This window comes from Calidris pugnax, unplaced genomic scaffold (genome assembly GCF_001431845.1).
Source record: "Calidris pugnax isolate Ruff unplaced genomic scaffold, ASM143184v1 scaffold54, whole genome shotgun sequence".
NCBI lineage: Eukaryota > Metazoa > Chordata > Aves > Charadriiformes > Scolopacidae > Calidris > Calidris pugnax.
In genome coordinates, this window is record NW_015090864.1 from 13,840,829 (window position 1) to 13,865,419 (window position 24,591).

The 24,591-nt window shown below is 37.9% G+C and overlaps 1 protein-coding gene across 5 annotated transcripts in view; it reads left to right on the plus strand.

Moving 5' to 3' along the window:
* The window catches only part of PARD3 (par-3 family cell polarity regulator), a 406,440-nt gene extending 382,946 nt beyond the window's left edge, over positions 1-23,494 (plus strand). For all 5 annotated transcript variants that reach the window (XM_014945082.1, XM_014945087.1, XM_014945084.1 and 2 more), the window contains 3 exons: positions 8,067-8,187; positions 17,847-17,974; positions 21,386-23,494. In XM_014945082.1, coding sequence (XP_014800568.1) covers positions 8,067-8,187; positions 17,847-17,974; positions 21,386-21,779 — 643 coding nt within the window. In that variant the 3' untranslated portion in view covers positions 21,780-23,494. The remainder of the gene's footprint in view (positions 1-8,066; positions 8,188-17,846; positions 17,975-21,385) is intronic.
* Positions 23,495-24,591: the final 1,097 nt, after the last annotated feature.

Sequence of the window (24,591 nt, forward strand, 5' to 3'; positions counted from 1 at the left end):
ACAAGAGTCAAAAACATTCTGTTGTGTTTTGCTAGTTGCAACACTCTGATACGATTTCCTAAGCATTTTCTGTGTTTAAAGAGAAATAAAACAAAATATTTTTGGGGTTTGGAGTATAATTTAATGTCAATGCATTAAGCAAGACCTAAATACCTTTTAAAGAAGTTTTTTTAGCATTAAAACAGAGCTACGTTTCACCATTTACAAGCACAGTGTCATGGTGCGTTATTTGAATAATATATAGCTCTCTCACTTTTGATGAATCCTTCAAATCAAACAGTACAATTAGCATTTTTTTTCTTTTTTTTTTTATGTCTCTAGACTCCTCCAATGAAAAGACGTAGGCTTTGTCTCCAGTGTTGACTAGAACTGGGCTCTGAAGCAGCTTTTATTCTGTAATAGTGTCCCCGCAGCAGTAGCCGAGTTGTGTGAGGTGTGGTAGCAGGGTTATACCTACGCAACAACATTCACACTACACAGGTGGTGTTGGCTACGGACAGATGTTCCTTTTTTGCAAATAGCTGCTGTGCTTTAAGAAGTGACTGCTCCCTAGGTGCTTGTTGCTGCCCCTCTGCTGAAGATTTCTGCCCCCCTGTTTCATCCAGGGAGGAGATCAGAGGGAGCTCTCCCTGAATGGCTTCCAGCAAAGCAGCTGGATTAGCTTAAACAAAACAGAGACGAAGGCTGACATGGCCTGAAGCCCACTAGGGATCTCTCCAATGATCCCTTCTGTTGGCACAGGAATGACCAGCTAGGTCCAGGAGAGGATTTCTTCTCTGTGGTCTTTGTTAAATGTCTTTGTATGACTGTGCCAGGCAATCCTCCTCGTGTTGACACAAAATAGCCTGTGATGCCTAATTGTGGATGCTCATCAGACCTAACAGCACTGGAGCCATCATTGTCTGTTCTATTTAGGATAGGAAGGTACTTGGAAGGACAGAGACTGCTTCTCCCTGCCTGTCTTTGAAGTAATTTTGTAATTCATTTAGAATCAAAAATGCAAATTTCTCCTTTGCTTGATCACCAGTATTTTTGTTTTATTTTCTTTTCTCATGATGTATTAAACTTTTGTATGTGTATTTCTGCCATTCCCTTAACTCCTTCGTAAGAAATTCTCAGTTAGATGTCATGTATTTTATTTTAGGTTACATGTGGTGTTTTCTTTTTTTTTTTTAAACTCAAAAAGCGCAATACTCTATGACAATGGCTGTAACAAGTTGTCTGTGGCTGAAAATTGGCTTGGCTTATATCTGCAAAATCTAAGAGCTCCAAAGTAAGGCTTGGACTGCGTGATAAACCCAGTAGCTGAGTATCTGTATTCAGATGTTTATAGCAAGTTCCTAAAATCTCTGCTTTTCCTTTTAGTAGAAGAATTCCCCTGAAAAGTAAGGCTGGATTTCTGTCTCCGGTGTGCAGGCTCTGACAGGCTAATAAGGAAGAGTGATGATGGCAATAAAAAGGGTCTTGGGTGCATTCTTCAGATTTCACTGGTTGTAAAATGATGGCCCTGCTACAGAAGGGCCACAGAGGGACTCAAAGTGAAATCTAGTCTGGAGAGTTTGAAGAGACTGTTGCGGTGAAGTGACCTCCCTATCAGCTCCAGCTCTCCGCGTTGTTTATGGCCATCACGTCAGAAGCGAGTTCTGAATTAAGATTATTTGAGACTACCTTTTTAACCCAGAGAATATAGATGTATTTTTTTTGGTTTTTAATGATTTACTTTGTTGAAATTGGTGTGAAACGATCAACACATCACAATGTCAAAATTTTTAAATTAATTTCTTTCCCTGAAGAAAGTGAGCGTGTTTGGGGACTTGTGTAACTTCTTTGTGGTATTGGAGTTGATGACTACCACTGTGAAAGTAAACTGGAAATGACAGAAAACTTCCTGATGAGCTGATTTCACATGCATACATATTGACATAAATCCTAGGTTTTAAATCCTTGTTTTGATGGAATTAATATGCTGCAGTGTGTAGGTATGTGTACAGGTAACATGTTAGATCCTGCCTGTCACATTAAGCCAATCCTTGAATTTAGCTGCCTTTTAAAACTGCAGGCTTTAAAGGATATATAATGCTCTGTGTTCATTTAGCAAATGCGAAATGGCAAGAGAGAAGGATTTTTATAACCTTGTGAACAGTAGAAATAAGCCAAGATTGAAAGAGATCTGGGGGAAAAAATTCAGATAGGATGTATACCCTTCAGCATGCAAGAAGCTGCCCTTGTTAGAAACTAACTTTGCATGCATAATTAATTTGAGCAGCACATTGCATTTCTTACAACTAGAAGAGAAATTGAATTCAGGTGTTTGGTGAACATATGGGGGATTTACTGTGAATTTATGACCTGTGGTTTGAGTGTAAAACCCCAAGATACTAGCTGATAAAACTTAATGAAGCTTGTTCAGAGAAGCTATTTTTATTTGCAGATTTGTAATTGATACATTTTTTGGTTTTTTTACACGTCTCCCCCACCTTTTAATGCCTTATTCCCAATAAATTCTTTGACACTTAAGAAAAACAAAAGTAGTGTAGGATAAACCTTTCTATGCCTCCCTCCAGGTTATAACTGCACGGTGTTATAAGTACATTTGCAGTCTGACAAATTTGATCTCTTGCCTAGCGGAGTTTTTTTCTCAAACAGACTATAGCAATTCTATAACCACAAAACAGCTCTTTTATACAACACCGGCTGTGCTGTTCCTGTTTGTGTACCATGTTTATGTGTGTTAATATCCATGTGTTCGTGGAAAATCTATTCCCTGGTGTCTCAGAAGATGTATGTAGGGCACGCTGGAAGAGAGAACCAGCCAAATGCTTGCACTAATGCAAGCTTGAGGGCTGGTATTTAGATGCAAAAAATAAACCACAGAACAAAATCACAGAACGAAAGACCAACCTGCTCTGGCGAGCTGGTGGCAGGAAGGAGACAGTGTGAACTTTGTCGCTGCTCAACCCTCATCAACCCCGCGGTTTGTGGGCACAGTCACCCGTGTCACTGACCATTAACAGATCTGTTTCAAGTGAACAGACCAGCAGACTGTGCACTGGAGTCTGGTGCTAACTTTAGGCCTGGTAAAGGGCATACTTTTTGTTTTACATCCGTGGCTTTTTGCGACAACCTGACAGTTTCTGCTTAGCCACCCTCAAGGGCCATCCAAACTGGACAATCCATCTGCTGGGGAGGGAGCACCATGGCAAGAGGGTGCTCAAGTTTCAGTAAATGTAGCAGAAGCTTTCCCATTAGATTATAAACACTCTGCTGTCTGTTGGCCTGCTTTCATCCTGCTCAAGCCATGAAGGAAGAGGCTGATGTTGTAGACGCTCAGCCAGTTCTGAACTTTGGTGAGGATGCGTGCTGCCAACTAAGGCACGGCCACCAGAGCGAGGACATCATTAATTCACAATGGGATGGAAATAAGCTCTTTTTCTGCTCATCTCTACCTGTCGGCACAGGTTGATTAAAATTCAGCTCTTGATTTTTAATATGACATGAGTAATCTGTCCAAATGGAAAGGAATTTATTTTATACAAATAGGTGATAGTTATTTGCCAGCTTGAAGTAAATAAGAACCCATCTGTGTTTTATAACTGCTATCCAGAGATCTAAGCAGCCGGTCAGACCAGCAAGTCCCTGGCAGCTCCAATCTGTGTTAAAAGATTTCAAGGTGTAAAGAATACTGTTTGTTTACTAACCTTTTGGTTATTCTAGTCATGTTGCAACTGCCTGGTGATGTTGTTAAGACCCTTTTCCATGCTTTTTCAGGCCAATAATATTTTTTTTTTCCAAAGCTTTAGTCATCCCTGTTCAGTAGCATGTTTGTATCCACTTTATCACACTGAAAATCTGTCTGTTTTGAAAGGATTACAACTCTGTACATCAGTGCATGACATCACACTGAGACATTGCTTAATGATCTGCGACTCTGATGGTCATTGCTGTGGCTGCTTGTTTCTGGAAATATGTGACAGCTCCGGCCTCTCCAAGCCTTGCTTACCGTTGCATTTTTAGCCCATGCTGGCGGGTGTGTGTTTCAAAGCAGCGCTCACAGAATAGCTGATGGTGAAATGTGCCATCTGCAGATGGAAGGCAATGGGGTGCCAAGGAGAGATGTGATACAACGAAGCCCAGCTGCTTTGGAATCCAAGTTAACTTTGGTCCTAAAAGCCTTTCCTTGATTTTTATTTCTTTTAAGAACATTTAATAACGACGGCACTTTGAAAGAAGAACATCACTTGCATCCAGTGCTAGGAGGTGCTAATTGTCTTCCATAAGTTCACAGCCATCCTGTTACTGAGTGGGCAGGGGGAAAGGCTGGTTGGACAAACTGTGGATGAAGTAGAGAGTTGTAAGTCCAGTTTTGCTAAAAAGTTTAAAACTAGCTTAGGTCAAATATTCAATAAATTTTGGGTGGATTTAAAGTTAAACTCCATCCTTCCTGCTAGTAGTCCTGAATTCTTTGAGGTGAATTTGCCTTCAGATTTTCAGTCCATCTGAACAAAAACTCAAACAGAACATGGTGTATTTAATTAAGCTTTTGATGACTTGCAAAAGTCAAAAGGGAATTTAGGCAGCAAGGACACCTGCAGCACTGCATCCTAGTAGTTTGTTGATATGACCCTACCACTCTTGGATGAATTTATCCAATGAGTCAAAATTCATTTTGCTTCAGCCTGGCTAAGGGCTCTACACAGTGGTTATAATTTGTTTAGATCTGTCCCAAGGGATAATGATGTGACTTACATAAAGAGTTGTAGATAAAAAAAGAACATCTCAGGACATGAAAAGGAATAAAGTTAGGTTTGGACTTTTTGGGTTTTCACTGCAAAATATTATTTGTGACAGCTTTTTATTGTGATTATGATTTTTGCATTTCCCTCTGTCTGAAAGTAGTAATTCTTGGCTGGGGGTTGAATGAGTTATCAAGTGGGAGTACTAAGAGTTCCCTGAGTGCAGTGGGAAACATAAAAACTTAGCAAAAAAACCACTGTTTATAAAATTAGCTGGATGAAGAGAGGCATGAAATGAAATGGGGGGTAGCATGACAGGCCAGGATGGAGATGTGCAAGCCTTTGCTGGTGCAAAAGTTAGGGCAGATGAATAATTTAACCTAGAAAATCAGAACAAGGTTGAGAAATAAATGGAAATTAAAGGAAGTCAACATGAGATACAGTCTAAGTCCTCAAATAATCTTTTCTTTAAAGTATCTTAGCCCCTCCCTAGCGGCCTGCCTTTTCCCTCTTCCTCTTCTAAATAAAAATGTTTAATTTTTTTACTGTTATTATTATATAACTGCTGACTTGGCCTCACTTGCTGTGTCTCTCAAACTTTTTGAACACAAAGAAATTTAAGTAGATGCAGAAATGGTTTTGTCTTTTAATTTAGCTCTTTCATTTCTGTGAAATAGTCCTTTTTTATAATTCACTTCTTTTGCAATTTTCTAAATTTGGGTCATGTCCCTTGCTTTTCAGATAAAATAGCAATATTGTTAAAAGATTAATCTTCTCTGCCATTATCAAACCTTTTAATAACTTTGAATAACTTTTCTTAAATCAGCTTTACTTCCTTTTTTTTTATCTTATTCTTTTTTTTTTTCATTAGAATAAGTTCTCAGATCTGAGACAAGTTAATCATAAATCCCAGGATCCTCCTTGTCCTTTGTTGTTCTATCTCTGCAGTGTAAAGGGTGTCAAATTCATGCTTTTGCTGTTTGGGAGGAGACTTATGTTTTGGCTTTGTGGCATGGACACTATGCATTTGCACGCTATTCCTCTGTTGATGTAATGGTTTTAATGAATAACAATCACAGAATGTGCAGAAGTCCTCAGATCTGTAATAACCCTTCCAGTAGCCCATTTTGGGTAGAGTATGTTTGTTTGTTCCTTATAACGCACAGGGTTTAGTGCAGTAATTTTGGGGTTTATCTCCTATTTTTCTTTGCCATTGGATTCTTGTTCCAATGTCACTTTTGCCCTGTGACCCCTTACAATTTGAAACAACCTTGATTAAGGAAGGCTGGTTATTTACCCATCATTTTGAGTATTTCAAGGTGTCTACATATGGTACTTTCCTCGTAATTTTGCACTGAAGTTCAATGGCATATATATTCTTATACCTGAAATACTTAAAGTATTTTGCTACATAGTGCAATTTATCTTATAGAAAACACTGTCTGTATAGAAAGTATTGGACTACTTGTTTGTTAGATTAACAATACCAGTTTTAAAACTCAACAGACCATTTAAAAGTATTTTGTTGTCTTGTACTGGATTGTAACGATTCTGTTTAAAATGTGCAGTATATAGCAATGCATCAGAAAAATACCCAAGTTGTTGTATACTAAAGCAGGGCAGAATTTGACAATAAAGGATAAATTTACATAACATAAAACTGCAAATGGAGATAAGCTGTTCCATAAAATTAAGTTGAATTAAGGAAATAGAATTAGCAACACACCTACAATGAAGTGGAAATTTTGAAAATGCCGGTGTTTCATTTCCATCTGTTTTAAATAAAGCTTTCTTTAACTGTACTTTTCAAAATGGCAATTTGCCCATAGAAGTTGACCTACTCTACAAACAAAGCATTTCTTAAAGGCCCTATTCGCGAAAAAAAATGAAAGAAAACACTTCTCTAAATTCCTTCCTTTTCTTTTCCTTTGGTTTCAAAGAAAAGAAAAAGAAAACCAAACCTCTTTAAAAACTAGCCTTTGCTAAAACCATGCTATTTTTTTCTGTTTGGCCAACGAAGCACCCACCGATAAGCTCCATTTAATGGCACTGAAAAGAGTGGGAGGTAACGTCTCAGACACCTACAGCCTCCAATCTACTGCGCCTACCAGTCCCGAAAGACATGGAAATCAGTCACAAATGGACTCCAGAATCGTCTCCTTTCATATGAGAGAAACCATGGGATATAAATTCACTGTGTTTTATTGTACCCCTTGTCCAAGAACAGGAGTCTATGGAATTGCTTTCCATTGTCTCCCTGCAGTTTTCGCTTTTGAAACAAAGTAATAGCTGACCATTCCTCATCAGTTCTTTTGAAATAAACAATGAAATGCAGGGCTTAAGAAGGCCATAATAAGAGTGCTTCTGGTTAGTCTTGATATAACATGTTTGTTTGTCAGGCTTCCTGTGATTCCCACATTAACATGTTTGAAATACGGTGGGGGCTGTAGGGGTCAGGTGGGAGCTGCACCGCTGGAAAAACGGGAACAAAATTAATCCATATCTACCTTTCCTCTGCCCCATGAAATAAGCCATTCCTGTCCGTATTTCATTATGGTTTCACATAAACCTGTGCTATGGCAAGCAGATTACCTGCGGTAGGCCTTGTGAAAAAAATGGATAGTTTTGCAAAATTCAAGGTTCTGGGTGTGCTGGTACCTAGTGGTACCTCTGGGGCTGAGCACCCCCAGCCCACCCATGCCACGGGGTGTCAGCCAGCACCCGTCTGCTGCCGGGATGCATTCCTGCCTGTGGCACCATCAGATGGATTGCCTTTCACTGGCCCTCAAGCCTTTTAATGCTTTCAGACTGATCAGTTTAAAAGACTTGTTAAAAACAGAACTAAGGGATGACAGGCTCTTATTGATTTGAAAAAATAATCAGATTTCATATAGGTAGGGCCTTCAGACATCGTAATGAATTTGATGTGAATAAAGATCTGACAGTACTACAGTTTATTGATTGGGAAAAAGTATTTTCATGATTATTCAGTAGCAGAGATGATTACAACTTTTCTCTTAATTTCCCTTTAAGTCTGACACTAACACGTGCATTCCTCGTCATGTCTAAGTAACACAGATTGAAAAGATGCCAGCAAATTTTGATGATTTTTAGGAATAGCCTCATTCATCTTATCCTTACGCCATCTGAAGTTTCTTCGTAAGTCAAACAGCATTAATCATCTTTAAAAAACTAAAGATCTTTGTACTGAATGCTTGGAAATTATTTTTAAGCCTCTACTCCTACACTGTAGTAGCAGTCTCCTGCTAAGAAATCTCAGTCACAGATGACAGTTCCCAAGTATATTGATCATTTCTATCCTCCCTCTTTTAGCAACAGATCCACCCCTAACAATCATGACCGGATACAGCGCCTGAGACAAGAGTTTCAGCAAGCAAAGCAAGACGAGGATGTGGAAGACAGAAGACGTACTTACAGTTTTGAGCAGCCATGGGTAAGTGTACAAATTCTGTCAAATCTGCAAAGGTTCCCTGGCTCGTGCTGTACCTGGGCTGATTGAGAACAAAGTGGTACAGGTGCAGGGTCCTCTGCCTCCAGTCTTCTGCCCTGTCTGTTATCCCTGGGTTTGGTTCATTGATGTTTATTTAATTTTTCAACTTCTTCAGCCATCTGTCCTGTGCGCATATAGCACTGTTTGCTCCGTGTTTAGACCCTCGACATTGTGAGTTACTCCTTGGGGTTTTTTTTGCCTCAAAGGCAATATCAGTTATTCTGAAATTTTCTAGGAAAATCAGAATAAAACACATACTAACGATAAATAATTTAGAGTGAACATGTCACTCTGTAAGTGGTATTTTCTCTGAAGCAATATCACTGTGATCAGTTCTTTTGCTTAAGAGGAAGAGCAATGTATTTTCACAGTAAAAAACGGAGAGATATGCATAACAGAGTGCTTCACAATAGTACCCCTCTGCCACTTGTATTAGCTGAGACAGTTCTGTCTTGAGATATATGTCCTAATTGATCATTTAAATCCTGTTCAATCTGATCTAGCGATGTGATACAATTATGTAAATCCATGTGCTTATCTTGTTTAACATAATTGAATTAATCAGTGTTGCTTTTTCATCAATTACATATCCTAAATTAGGATCCTATAAATATGGGGCAAATATTTTACTGTATTTTTGTTTAAAATTCCACAATAATGACAGTGAAAAATTTGCTTGCGTTCCCAAAAAAGTGAGAGCTGTATGATGACAGCAGCAGAATCTCTCACAGCTTCCTCCGAGGCGGGTGTAGGTGATGGTTATTATTACTTGGCACTACAATGCACACAAGACTGAGTGGAAATAGCCGGAGATCTGTATCTGTGAGTATGACATTACTGAAAACAACCACGGTAACATCATCATGCATATGTCCTCTTTGGTTGCCTGTTGTGGTAGATATAGAAGATTTCTTAACTTTTGTTGGGTCTTTGTGTCCTTCCCCATCTTAAATTCACCAATTTGAACCTGTGGTATTTTTGACATGCAGCATGGAGAGGAGCAAAGGTAAATGTATCCCTACATGACCTAACACTGCTTAACATGCTGTATCAGAATATAGGCTTCTCTTTTCCCATGTCAGAAGACCTCTAACCTTCTCTGCAATTGAATAAATAAAATAATATTTTTTTTTATGACCAGATGTTTTTGATTTGATGTAGTGTAGATAATGTGATAGCTCATCACAGTTATAGCGTAACAGTTTTTAGGTGAAAGGGGGCTGGGTGGAGGAGGTACTTTTCATTATGCATATCAACTTCTGTTTAATCTCCAAATGAGAGATTTGAGCAGCATTCTTGGGAAAAATGTGTATGAGAAAAACTTGCACTCTTTAAGACTTGGGAACTTAACTACTGAAGGTCATGGGCCAAATTGTTGTATATCTAAATGCCATAGCAACTTTAGACAGGCAACTTGGCTTTTATTATAGTTTCTTGTAATGAGCGAGGAGGGAGTTATTTGGATGACAGGCTGATTACCTTAGGAATGGAATAATTTCCTAAATTGTGGGTCAGAACATTGACCTTTCCTTTTTCTCTTATTCAAACAAATGGGACCTCTCTGTTTACTCCCCTTCCACAGATCATGCAAATGAGCTCTAAGTGACTAATTCAGCTTAATGTATTAATATTAATTCTGAAGCTTATTGTTGCTTTTGTAGGAGCAGCTCTGTTGTTAAATACATAGGTAACCAAATGTTTTACTTTGCATATGTACTTTAAAAATAATTGGCCCAGGGTATTTTTGAATTATAATTCCATCATATACTCCAGCCTTTCAAGATCACAATGCTTGGAAAGGATAAAGCAATGATCTCATCCATTTCAGCAGTTCACAGTCATTTTGGTGCTAAGGAACCATAACCCTCTCTCTTAAGGAGTCTGTATTACTTTAACATATTAGTTTAAAATTATGGACTTTGTTAAGACACCCTCTCAAAACAGATCCAGATGTATTATTAAATACCAGTGACACAAAAAAATGCAAAAGTGGTTTATAGTACGTATGCAGAAAAATACTTAGATACATCCATCAACTTCTTTTCAGTCTTCGCCGTCTGTAAGCTGTTGGTAACAAACCACAGCAGTGAAAAGTGCACCTGTACGTGGACCCTTGTTGAAAAGTGTGTTTTCACCTGAGGGAGACGGGTTGTGCAGCCTGTATAAACAAAGGGCTTTTACAGCCAGAGATGCCTCTAAGCTGCATGACAGCAGCCAACTCTGACCTGGTTTGGATAGAAAGAGAGAGGGGGATAAAAAAAAATCCAGAGAGAAGTGTGTGCTCTGAGGTGATAAGTAGTTTGCATTTCTCATTAACAAGATGATGGGAGGGTTGAGGATAGGGAACAAAGTGCTGATGTGATGTGGGACTATTGGTTACTTTAAGGAAGTGTAAATGAACACAAAGTTTGCAGTGTAAGTAATGGATGCTGACGGAAATCTGGCAGCTCTGTGGATATTCAGAAGAGCTCAATAGCTCAGAAACCCTCTAATATATTATCAAAATGATCCTGTGAACGTCACCAACACCAATCCATCCCAAACCATTAATGGCCTGTGACACAGAAGTCCGGTTACTGGTGACAAATACCTTCAGGCTCCTCCACGGGTTGGAGGCAGAGCTCCGTGCCATGGAGCACTACATCATGCTGGCTCTGAACGATACCCGTGGCAGAGAGACCGGCGCCTGACCCCGTCCCTTTCTGGCTGTTCCCATCAGGTGAAGGTTATTTCTCTGCAGATGAGCTATGCGACAGAGCTGGACTTTTTGCCCGGCTGTGTTTGCCCGGCCAGTAAACAAAATACTTGACTGCCTACGAGTGTTCATACAGCATCAGGCAGCTTAACAGACACAAAAAGTGATAGCTCTGGAATGAGATGACACCGTCTATTAAGCAGCATAACATTTCTGCTCAAGGCCATTTGAATGACACACTGTTAAGGTTTAATAACTGAATAACTGTCGCACCATCTCTAAAACCCACTAGTTCTGCAATTGAGTCAAAGCTTCATAGAAAAGTTTTTCGCATTTGTTTATTTTAAGATGACTTTCTCAGGCTTCATAATTTTTTTTTTGCTTTTACATGGCTTTTGTATTTTTTGTGTTTCAAAAAACAAGGTACAAGGGGCTTTCAAGGGCAATGCTGTATGCCTGATGTTGCACAGGGAAAAAAATACAAAAAAGAAAAATAGCATAAAGTATGAGTAATCCATTTTAATCCTGCTAGTGTTAATTCCAGTCAGAGTTTGCAGAAATGTGTATTTGGGCATGCTGAATTGCATGGAATCACAATATGTCTGCTAATATTTAACGCCATTGCTGTTGCTATGACATTTTTATACCTATGCAGGATTCATTTGGGGCTCATTTTTCTGTTTGGTACCAAAGTTGAGTCTCTAATTTTAGTACTTTTCTGGGTAATATTGGGTCTGCTGAGGTTTATCCTTGCTTGCACCAGTTCTGGGGTTAGGGGATTTTGTTTGCAATTTGTTCCATGTCTTGTATTTTTGCCTAGTCACACCTTAATTAACAGATCCCCACCTTCAATAACAAAACCACAACATTATAGCCCTAAATGTCAGGGGAGTGAACAATCCAATTAAAAAAAAGGGTATATTAAATCAGTTGAAAACACTACAACTGCTTGCCAGACCTGCTTGTAGTAGCACAACAATGATCAAAAAAACCCACAAAGATGCAGGAGGGACAAAAGTTGGTGGTTTACTCATTTATTTTTAATAATATAAAAAAAAAAATCAGTACTGAAAATGGAAAGTGGCAAATTTCATTCAGAAATACATTCTTGTCCAGTCATCCCAGATCTGTTTGGATGGTGGGAGAAAATTGGCATCGAGAGAGCAGCTGAACAAACTCTACTTTAAATATTTAGGAGTCAAATAAAAAGATTTTTTTTTCCTAAAGATAACAGCTAACTGGGTCAAAATAAATATACTTCTTGACTCATCTGAGTATAGCTTTAATTACGTACACAAATTTATGAAAGGTAAATAACTGCATGATTTTCATAGAGGAAGGACTCCAGAGGTCCTAATAAAATACTTAGGCATGACTTGATAGATAGATGCTCAAGAAATTTAGGAACTGTGGGTTTTTTCAGCTGCTAGTTGATGTGTAGAACTTGTCTCTAAGACAGTTTTAAAGAAAAAAATTCATTTTCCATCTGTTTATGGTACTTGTATTTTATCCCTTTATTCAGGTCCTTGACTTATTCAAAGACATAATGAGTTCTAAATAATCTAAAATTCTTTTCACAAAACAAAAGCCTAATTTTTGTTGCTGTAAATTTGTTATTGCTGTAAATATGTTAGTTCCTGTAACATATTTTACCTGGAAAAATTAATAAAAGACTACATTCATAACAAACATTTTAAAGTTTATATTAGGTTGTAAATTATGTAGAATTACTCAACATAGCAATGAGAAAGAAAAGTAGTATATTAAATCTTTCTATTATGAATCTATCTCAAGAGTCTCTTTCAGGATATTTTATTCAAGATATTAGGTAATATCTCATGGAGCATTGCAGTAGACAAAGAATACCTTAGGAGCTAAATTGCTGTTTCTCCTACCCCAATCTGTTTCAGAGAGGAAACCAAAGTTATTCAGGGCAGCCTCTCCACAGATAGTTTCTCTTCAGTTGTGTACTTAATATATGTTCTGTGCCAAACCTGGGAAGGATTTAATGAAACAGTGGCAATTTCTTACCATGATTTAGACTCTTCCTTTAAAATCTGGTGTTTGAAACTTGTTACCCTGACTAGTTTCAGTCCACTAATTGCTGTGAAACAGAAAACGAAGGTAGAAGATTTTAAACAGAAATAAAATATTTCTGGTTTGTAAACCAAATTTATAACTCACAGGCACGCAGTGTATGTAAATACCCCAGGCAGCATTTCAGGGCTCTCTTAAGTGTTTGTTTCTACTGTACTGAAGATTTTCTTTCTGCTGCTGCTGTACACAGAATGGAAATCTTAGTCCCTTATCACGCCATTCAGCTTCCTACATATACACCATAGAAAGATGCACAAAGGGATAGGATTTTCTTATTACATGGTGTTAGAATTAATACATACACCTGTTGGCAATTTTAAAAAGAAATACTGCTATATGTTCTGTTCACCATAACAACATAAACAAAAAGATAGAAGTAAAAATAGTTTTCAAGTACATTTCCCAGAACCGCTGAATGTTTTTTATCGTTCTGAATTTTGATATACACAGTTACTGGATTGTCTGTCATCTGTGCCAAGTACATTTGCACATAAAGCAGGCAAGGTCATTTAATCTTATCTATTTCTAATTAGTGCTGAACTATTAGAACTGCGGACTTTTTGGGGGGCCTTGCATATACCAACTTCCCTGGATGAGCTTGAAACTTCTTGGTTAAACACAGAGCTTTATCTGGAAAAAAATTAGCAAGTTTATTTTAATACTAAATAACAGTCTTTCCTAATAACTGGGAAAATACTGAGGGATTTGTTCCTTTCGTAATCTCCCTATTCGCCATTTCTTTATCAGCACAAAGGAGTTCTATGAGTTTGAGTAAGCATTTCTGCCAGCTTCTGCCCATGGCAGTAGGCTGTGAGACAGGTGGTGGATCAACTGTCACCTGAACTGGCTGGATCTCCCTGAAGGCCCAGTGCCCTGGATCACCCCCATGATCTCCTCTCTAATTCCTTGGCAATGTTGATCTGTGCCCATCCTGGGGGGTCCACGCTGCCACCACTCTGAGCTACCCTCCGTGGCCAGAAATGCCACGCTGCAGGGAAGGCTGCCCACACCGGGCAACCACTGGTGCCGGAAGGGAAGGGAAGGGAAGGGAAGGGAAGGGAAGGGGCACCTTTACCCTTAAAACATGCTGGCCTTTATGTCTGACAGAGGTCCGCGCAACTTGAGCCATGGGTACATTTTGTGTAAGAAGAAAAAACATTTGGATAAAGTGAGAAATCTGTATAAACCTTTAACTTTGCAGCCCTGTTTTTAAATTAATGTCTCTTTGAGAAGAGGGATGTGTAATTTCATGTATCTTAAAGCACAATTTTACATGCTGAATATTGTTTAACAATGCTGAATGCAATAACTATCATTGCCACTTAAATGTATTGTGGGAGACACGAACATACATTTATTTGTATAATGCAGCCGTGGTTGTTATTGTGGCCTTGACCGCATCCTGATTTAAAAGGTCAGTGCTTGTCATACGTCTCATTGCAAACAAGGCCAGAGTTCTTATCAATCTGTACTGTGAAGACCGAGCTGTTGCCAGGTTTGTTGGATGATTTCAGGTTGTTATAATTGTCCTTAGCCTTGTGTTGATACCAGTGTTAAAATTACTGTTATGTGTATTCCTTGTACAAGTTTCTTTGTTGCTGTTGAAAGATGTGAAAATAGTTCAACTTTTTTTTTTTTTCAATTACCTCCATTTTGTACTGACATAAACGGGGTATGCATCGATATAGATGTGTGCTTGTGTATATATTTTATATAAATATATATGTATAAAAGTATACCTTGGGGATTGAGACAAAATTGCCAATTAGCTTTTGCAGACTATGGTTGCTTATGATATAAATATTTTTGGTTTAGATATTTTAATTGAAAGCATATTGAAAAGATAAATCATTGTATGGAGATGTACACTTTTCTGAAGAAGTTAAGGGTCTATAAAGGAATGTTAAGGCTTTATATCATCATAACCATATAGCAAGGGCATTCACTATGATATCACTGAGGTTTTTAATGAAAATATTTGAAAAAAAGGCCTTCTAATTTGTAAGATGATTGAATGTACCTGTATGTGTGTATATATGTTATGTTAAGGAATATGTGATTACATACATAGGGGGTATTTTTATGTCTCATTGCCATATTTTTGGATGCTTGAAATCAAATAGCAGAATATATGAGCAGCTTATTGTAGGTGTGAACAACATGCAGACAGGACTCTAAATAGGTATCCTTTTGAGATTAGTTAAGTATTGCAAATCCACTTAGTTTAACAGGGCATACAGGTACTCGTACCTTCAGAAAATCAGATAATGGATTTTAGATGTTTGCCTTTAGACCCATCAAATTATAAATGCTGTCCATTAGATGATATTCTTTGTGAACTGCTGAGGATCCCATCCTGACTCCTTAGATCCAGTCAAACTGGGCATGTGCTACAGCGAGCAGGCAGGCGTGACAGCCCCTGCCTCTGTGTAACCATTAGTCCCTGTGTGCATTCAGAAAAAAATTCTCTAAAGCTATGTTGTGATCTTAGTCCATTTGTAGTCCATTAGGGCTTTCAAAGCCCTTGTCTCTTTAGTAAAGGCTTTTGTGGTTACCTTCAGTTGTCTGCACATGTGTGTGCGTGTACTTGCATTCATGCTTTCTAGATGATGCATTTTAGTGTCTTGCATAAACCTCAGTTGAGGACTGGCTCAATTCTAGCTCCACCTGTTTGTTAATTTATCCATTCCCTGCACTGTAAAATGCTTTAATCTGTTATATTTACAGTGAACTGAAAAAAGTGAAACTGTGTTTTCAAATAAAGAGAAGCAATTCTGATTTCATGTCTTATCTGTGATAACTACTTTCTCACATATGACATAGCTGCAGCGTTCCAACTCTATGCAAGCTTTCCAACATTGTTAAAGTGGAACCCATGAAATGAGGAGATTGGCTCTAAAATCTTAGTTTAAATGTTTTTATTCCTTATGGAGAAGTTGAGATGGGAACCTCTAAGTTTCCCCCTGGTTCTCTGTAAGCTGCTTATAACCACACTGGAGAGAATTCACAAATAAATCTTGTGATTTTCAGGTAATCACTTGCTTCCATAAGCTGAGCCCTTCAATAAAATACCAAATGTCAGAAGACTCTCAATAAAGTCAAGAAAGTTAGAAATGTTGACATATGCAATAACTGAAACACTGCTCTGTATGTGTTGCCCTTATTTAATATAGAAGGAAATCTCCATGGGGGCTGTTGGTTTGGACATACATATGTACAGCTTATTCATCTCTAAGAAAATTTCCCACAGGGCTGACACACGATTCTGTTTTCTCAACTTGTTGCTTCATCATACCATTCCTAAAGCATTTTTCATTAGAAACACTGTTTTACTGAGGTTTTTACGGAGATAATCTATTCTGAAGTAGACACCAATGTTGCATTAAGTCTCCTCTTAAACAGGGTCTCCATTACTCATAGTCTGTGCTTTCACATTCTGATTCTTTTGCAGAATTATCTTCTCATAAGGCGAAAGGGAGCTGTTCACCAAATTGTATCTATCTGTTAAATTCTGAGCTGAGACTGATACTCTGTCTGAAGTGTATTGTTATTGAGAATGAAGTTTCTAAAAGTTGTACACCTGTTTCAAATATGTTGTGTTTCTGCCTACCTGCAGGCACTTGACTACATAGTAAGACAAAGGAGAAGTTTATGTCACAAATGACAACCTACTAGTTCTAAAACTTGTCTTCAGTGTAAGAAGCTTTGAAAAGCCTTTTATCTTTCAGATATTTGTTAGCCATTATGGTATCTTTCTGCTGCAGAAATTATAATGGTGAAAAGCAAGAGAGATACTTGTTTTGAGGGAAGGCACAGACAAAAAAGGCAAGAAGTGCTTTAACAAAAGCAGGTCTGGGACAAGCTGTTTCAGTCCCAGGCTCAGCCAAGTGGCTATTCTCCCTAACCTCCCAGTGATTAAACTTATATGTTTTGAATAGAACTGGCAATTTTAAGGAGATAAAATAATATTCTGTTTCTTTGTTAGGTGAAACCTTACTATTAAAACAACAAGAAAAGCCCATAACATTCTTTGACTTATGTGGCATCCTATTTTGCAACTTGAAATCATAAGATCTACAGAAAGTAATATTGTAAAAGGAAAAGTGATATCTCTACAAAAATAAAATTTTTCATGCTCCAAATATCTTGACCAGTATTCCCTCTGTATTCCCAGATAGGCCATCCATTTTCATGTGCTCTTTATTATTGGCCTCAAAGTTTCAAATCGTCACCTCATTAAGATGTTATCTAAAATCCTCCTCAGAGATACGGGATTCCCCATTGTCCACAACGGAATTGCTAAATTTATCTACTTGATCATGTCAAACCAGAAAATGTTTCCTTGTCTCTCAGAAAAGCAAGCAGTGCATGTCTGGACAGCAAAATCGGATGGTTCCACTGAGGGAAAGCATCACTGGAGGGTACTGGTGAGGTTATAAGAGCTGCTGTGTTCCCTTCTCCCTCAGATCCTCAGTGTGGTGTAAAACTTAGCATTACCATGGCTAGGCTAACTTACAGTGTCTGAAGAGCTGTTCCACTGACTTAATTTCAATTTCAGTGTTACTATAAAAGCATAACCCATTCTGGACCAATATTTTCCTGATGCATCTCAGACATGGTAGGTCAGAAACAGAATCTGTAGCATTGGCCACTGTTATGGGTCAGAATTTAACCCAATTATTATGAAACAGCTACCTGAACTGTATCTTGAAACAAATACAACCGTGTGTGTACAATAGCAATTTAAATGATAGCTCTTCTGTGTGTATTTTTCTGCTTTGTTCAACACGTTCTCGTTTTCATGTTGTAGCCAAGCACCAAGACGTACTCGCAGAGTGGCAGACACTCGGTATCAGTAGAGGTTCAAATGCAGCGGCAGCGGCAAGAAGAAAGAGAGAGCTTCCAACAAGCTCAGCGGCAGTACAGCTCATTACCCAGGTATGGTAACTGTCTGAAGCTATTCAGTGTCTATTAGCCTGGAGCTAATTTCGTTTGTGGAAGGAAAATGTTGTACTTAGTGCAGACACTTTTGTTTAGCATTGATATAAGGTGGAATGTATTCAGTGTGGAAGAGGCATAAAATTTCTTAAGTGAGAGCATGTGGTAGCTGTTTACTTTAGGAGAATTACTTCAGAGCTGATTTCAGTGGGATTTGATGACACTCAGCACCCAGCAGAATTGAGACACTAAAACAAAGCTATTCTTTGTGGGACACCATCCAGTTTAATTTTCTGCAATTACAAAAGTCTCCTGAGCATGACGTGGGTTGTCCCCTTTTGACATGTCAGATGATTTTTTTTTTCTGTTGCCTAATTCCTTACTGAGTAGAAATTCTATCTTTGTGCTGTAAATACAGAGGAAAACTTAAAAGGAAAAAAATATCTCAAGACCTCAAGCAAAAGAATATGAAACTGAGAAACTCTATCCAAAAAAATCAGTTTCCAGTTTCCAGTATATACATTTCTTCTAAGTTACTGGGTCATTAGCAATGGAATGCTGAAAATTAATAGACTTTTTATTTAAACAAATCTGTTCTTTTTTTTTTTTTTAATCTTAGATTTTTTTTAAATGAGCTGTTTGGGCAAAGTGTCTTTTATTTTATACTTAGCTTTAAGAATTATTAAGTTTACCCAACTTGTATTGTAAAATAACTATCATAATTAAACATTATGAAAACAAACTTTGCATTTTCAAATATCAGTGGCAATGGAGAATTCTGTACATCAGAGGTTGGTGTCAAATATCTTTCCAGGAAGGTTGTATTATTTTTTGTGCCCCATGTGGAAAGGGTGTGGAAAAACTTTTTTTATGACAACATGTGCTTTACCAAGTGTATCATAATTCTTTTTTTTTTTTTTCTGAAACAAATAGAAGTTTCATAATCAAAATCATGAACTCCTATCCTACCAACATTTTTGAAAATGAAAGAGATCTCTTAGAATTTCACATGCTATAGGACCTTTCAGTGTAGAATTTTTGTTAAGTTTGGAAGGTGGGAAAGGAAAATATAAAGTTACTGTGTTTTCTTAGATTGTTAGTTTGTCATTTTGGAAATTCTTGTATTCCCTTTGCTTCTTACTTCTACCCTCCTTCTGAAGTGACCAAACCTATTAATGCCATATTGTTTTTCCTGATAAATTCTATTTCAGTTTTGCTAGTCCCAGCAATTCACAGATTGAGTTGAAGAGCACAAATGTCAGTGTTGCTTTTAAGTTGGGGGGGTTATTTTTAGTTTTAAAACTGTGATTCTTAAAAGCCGCTTCCCCTGTTCTGCTCAATCCTTGGTAGCATTTAAAAGTTAGAAATCGGTTGCAATGCATTTCCAGTGGCAGAAATTAATAACTGTAAGGAGAAAATTAATCTACAAGAAATTTGGAAAATAATGCTTTGGGTCATAGAAATGCTTGTTTTGAAAAGAGTGACTGAGAATGTCACTCTGTGTTTTTCAACATGGGAAGTGACTAGCAAGCTAGCAATGTGTGTTACCGAGTAATTAATAATAATTTAATGACTTTGTTTGAGCACTCTGGTATTTGAGCTGTGCAGAGTGCAGACAGAATTTCCACATCTTGGGCTAAGGTTGGGTGCTGTAAACACCACGATACTACTATGACAAGCAGGGAAATCCAGTTCTCCAGCTTTACAAACTGTTCATAACTCTGTGATCTTTAAAGAAATCTTAATATTACTCTGAAGCTTAAGTCCAAAGCTTAATGTTGCAACTATGGCTGTGCAATGATTAAAGTTTGTGCACTGGCTTCGTTCTTGAGCTTTGTTGCTTTTCATCTTATATAGTCTCTAGGAGCCTCCTTTTGTTCCCTTTGTACATTCGAATCATTAGTACTGAAGGCAAATAAACTCTTGAGTCAATTTTAAAGGATCTTCCCAGAAAGGCAGGGAAAGTGGGCCAACTAATTTTGAACAAGTACCAGAAAATAGTCAGTAAATTAAATCAGTTTAACTAGTCATCCTTCTGTCCCATGTGAAACTGTAAAAGCAATGTTTAACTCCAAGTTGATTTTCTAGTACTTAAAATTTATCTTGCTCTAGATCAGAAACCTGACAGTTTCGTAGCCTACAGAGGTTCGTTCAATTTGCTTTTGTTCCAGGGAGTGATAAAACATGGCTCAGAAACATTGTTTCTTTGGCAAAGTTGGATATGTGAATACCGAGAACAGCTATAAAAATTTGCATAAGAATTTACATTATGTTGTAATTTATGCTGTAAGAATTTACATTCATCCGGAATAACAATTTTTTATCCAGAGGTCTCAAAGTCTGTTATGAAATAAGGTGGATATGGTCATTTTCAAATCATGTGTGTGGAAGGAAGATTGCAAAAACATTAGGTGACTTTTTGCTTTTACTAACGGCAGAAAAATTTTCCATTTCCTGTCTCTCCACTGCATATTCATTGGATGAGGCCACTTTGAGTCATATGTGTTGACATGAAAAACCAAGCCATATATAAACAACTAAATGATTTTCTTATTGACTAATGTCGCAATATATTTTGTTTTACTGCTTGATTCTCGTACACTAATTTTAATCTCAAAGTGGGTATCTCTTTTGCTGCAGCACAAAATTGTTTTACTTTATCATCACCAATCTTATTTCAAATTCATAAAAGCATCTAGCAGCTTGATAGTAAATTAAAGGTTTTTCAAAACCATAATCTGTCTTCAAAATAATGTGATGATTTATTGTGAAAAGAGATAAGAATTTGTTATTCCTATATGTACTTGGTATATTTGTCTACCCCCTGGAGCCAAAAAATGGGCAAAAAAAGGTTATCTCTGCCTATTCTTTTATAAAAGCTATAGCAAACTGGGAAACACTCCTGAGAGCATGAAATTCCTTAGGTCTGGAAATGGTGGGAAGAAACTCTCATCTGTGTAACTATCTATCAATAATGAGCTTTTTCTTCTGACTTGTGTGATGTTAGAGCAAGTGTTTTAAAGGTGTGAGTCTAGATTCAAATCTTTCATAAGTAACTTTACAAGTTCTGGCTGTTACCTGGCTTTTTAGGAAGCACAGCAATGTGTATGGTATTTCCTAGACTGCACCTGAACTGTAGCACTTTTCTTGAGAACATGATGGTCGTTGTCACACTGGATGGGTTTTCATAGCATATTCCTTCTGAAGAGGCCTAGAAATATAGTTCAACTCTATAGGAAATGTTCTCCCAACAAAAGAGGCAAGAGGTCTCTTTGGGCAGAGGAGAACATGACTTTTGGAGAGTGCTATAGTGGGGGGGAACCTGATGGCACTGCAGAAGCACCCATCTTTCCAGGGATTATGGGCAACCAGAACATTTTTCTTAAATGTCTCTCCCATTTTTCTTTCCAGGCAAAGCAGAAAAAATGCCAGTTCTGTGTCTCAAGACTCCTGGGAGCAGAGCTATTCTCCTGGAGAAGGGTTCCAGACTGCGAAGGAAAATCCCAGATACTCCAGCTACCAGGGATCAAGGAACGGCTATATGGGGGGACATGGCTTCAATGCCAGGGTGATGCTAGAAACACAAGAACTGCTTCGTCAAGAGCAGAGGCGGAAAGAACAACAACTGAAAAAAAAAACTTCTTCTGAGGGGCCTAGCAACTATGACTCTTATAAGAAAATTCAGGACCCTAGTTACACCCCTCCTAAAGGTCCTTTCAGGCAAGATGTACCGCCTTCACCATCTCAGGTAGCGAGGCTGAACAGATTACAAACACCAGAAAAGGGAAGACCATTTTATTCTTGAGGTGAAGAAAATGAAGATCAACTTACCATGCAATAAGGAACATTTTCATATAAAGACATATTTTGAAAACTTTTTAAGCTGATGGTACTAAGGAATATATCCGTTGTCTGTTTCAGTGCCTTTAAAAACACGGGCAAAGCGTTGGTGGGCCTTATGTCTTTGCCGTTCTGTCTCAAGTGTTGAATTCATGGAAGGATGTTCCACCATTTGACAATCATAGCGGATGTGAGCAACACTGCCCCTGCGTACCGAGTCCCGTAGCCCAGTCCAGTAGTTGTCAACAGCTTATTACTAGGATTTGTTGTAATGTGTTTTACTTTGCAGTGACTTATTACACCAACATGCAACTTTGTGGCATAAAATTAATGAATTTGAGGTTGAAGGAAGCATTGACATGTCCTTTTTTATTTCTCTCAGGTCAGGAGAAGGGTTACATATCACTCTTGAGTGGATAAGGCTTAGCTCTACTCTGGATCGCAGTCGCAGTTCTAAGATGTTTTATGGTGGAGTCATTACCAGTCTTTGTTGATCAATATTTAAGTGTCTATATGCTGAAAAACTATCCTTCTCCTATTATGCACATATGCACTCTTTTTTTCTCTCGCTTCCCACTCTGAGCTTATTAAAAAAGCCTTTATCCTGACTCATGAGGAAAACAATATTAAGCTTTCAGTTATCCTGAGAATCCTGTTGCAATTGCCTTATAATATTAATACACAGTCCATGACAAATGAAATAACTGGAGAGAGACTATTTATACAGTTTCAGTCAAGCCCTTGATAAGTATATTTTACTATTTTATTAAAGATGGGAAATTATGAACAAACATATGAGTTCTGCTTTGCTTTTCTTCTAAATGAATTGGGTCATATGAAAACTGTGTCTAGGAAGAGAACTATGGAGGGTATCATACCATAGTCATCTTATACAAAGTTGTCTTTGGGCAAATTTTGGAGATAGCTTAAAGCAAGAGCAGAAGAAATCAAAGTTTTTCTTTGGATCAAAAAACTTAAAACAATTTCTTCTTTTTTACAATTTGTGAAACTTCGTGGACAATTGCCTTGTGCTTCCTTATACTGTACTGTGGCATTATGATGCTACATTAAAAATAAACCTTTAAGTATATGAATGAGAGATAAGCGGAGACAAACTGTTACACATCATCCTGGAAACATGTCAGTATCCAAAAATAACTAAAACAAAAAAGATTGCTCTAGCAGTGAGTAATATTTGAATGTGCATATGGGATATGAGAATTTCTTTTGCAGCAGCTGTTTTTATGTTTGTTGGTCTGAACTTCATGTATTGTAAAAAATATAGCTGGGTTGCTGAAGTGCCTGCAAATCCTGATGTGAAAAGGCTTGAGAATGGATCTCAGCATATCATGTACAAAAAGGAAAGAGAGAAAGCAAGAAAGAAAATCATGTATTGCGTGATTTAAAAAAATGCCTATTTTTTTTTACTGGCACATTTTATTTTTGCGCCAACTTGTTTCTAGAATATATGTGAAATATCAACACACATATCTGTGTCTTTTATGCCTGTTTGTTAACAGTTTTTGTTGTTAATAATGTACTCCATGTTTAAAAGTTGTTATTAGTGTAAGCACAGTGACATTGGATGACAATAGCTCTTTTACGCAGAATTTACAGAACTGTGTAAAACGGCTTTCCATGTACATATGAAATTTAGAATAAAAGGCTGTTTCCATCCTGGTCTTGGTATTGCCTGTAGACCCTTATAAGAACTGCTGCAGACATTGAGTTTAAACAATATTTAACAGATGTTATTTTATCCTATTCCTAATGCTTTGCGTGTGTCTTTCTGTAAGCACTTATAAACATTGGCAAAAAAAAGAAAAAAGAAAAAAAAAAAGAAAAGATTTACAGCCCAGCTGAACACCTGAAGACTATCCTCAGAGGGAAAAAACACTCAGTTTAACGTCTTGTGTTATTTTAGGCCATACCTGTGACATTTAAAAGGTGCATTCTTAAGACTAACCTCTGTGGCAAAAATCTTTTGTGCTGTAGCATGGAGTCGTCTCCCCAAGGAGAGCACTGTCAGAAGGGCACCCGCTGTGCTCCGGCCAGATCCAGGCACGTGTGAGGAAGCCCCCTCTGCTTCGAGTGCGTGTTTTGGGCTCTGGTGGCAGCCCTTCACAGGAATGTTGACACGGTGAAAAATGGGAAAAGGCAGATTTATGAATAAAGCAATATTTACAGTGCCAGCGATACTCTGTTTCCCCCATTAGTATTGGAGCTGTGTCTGGTTTTCTCCCTTTTCCCCTCATTCCTCCTTTTGTTGGATACTGCAGGAATGTCAATCATAATTCTGTATATGCGTGACATCAGGCTGTTGCCATGGCAATAATAGTGTCAAATTATTCACTGTGACTTTAGTGTGGGATCTCAAGGGGAAGAGTAGCAGGAGCTGCAAGGTGGACAGGCAGCTTTTGGTGCCCAAATAAACTAAAAGCATGATTTTGCAAAAGACCTAAATTGTAGTGGCTTGCGGTTGTGAGCGGGGAAATAATTGCATTTGCAGTTTTGCAGGCCTTGCTGTCTCATCTCCTGACTGCATTCCCAGATTACATAGTTTAATGTTTCTATGGAATTATTTAGACAGGCAAATAATTGCAAGCACGAAAAAAGGCATCCACAGGAATGGAAAACAGGTTGAAGTCCTTTTCAAAATAAGGTCTTTGATAAACTGTTGTAGAAAAAAGGGCATATGTTTGGAAAAGTATGAAGTACGGCATGTTTTATGTGTGAGGATGGCATATGTTAAAGTTTACCCTTCTATGAAACTCCTC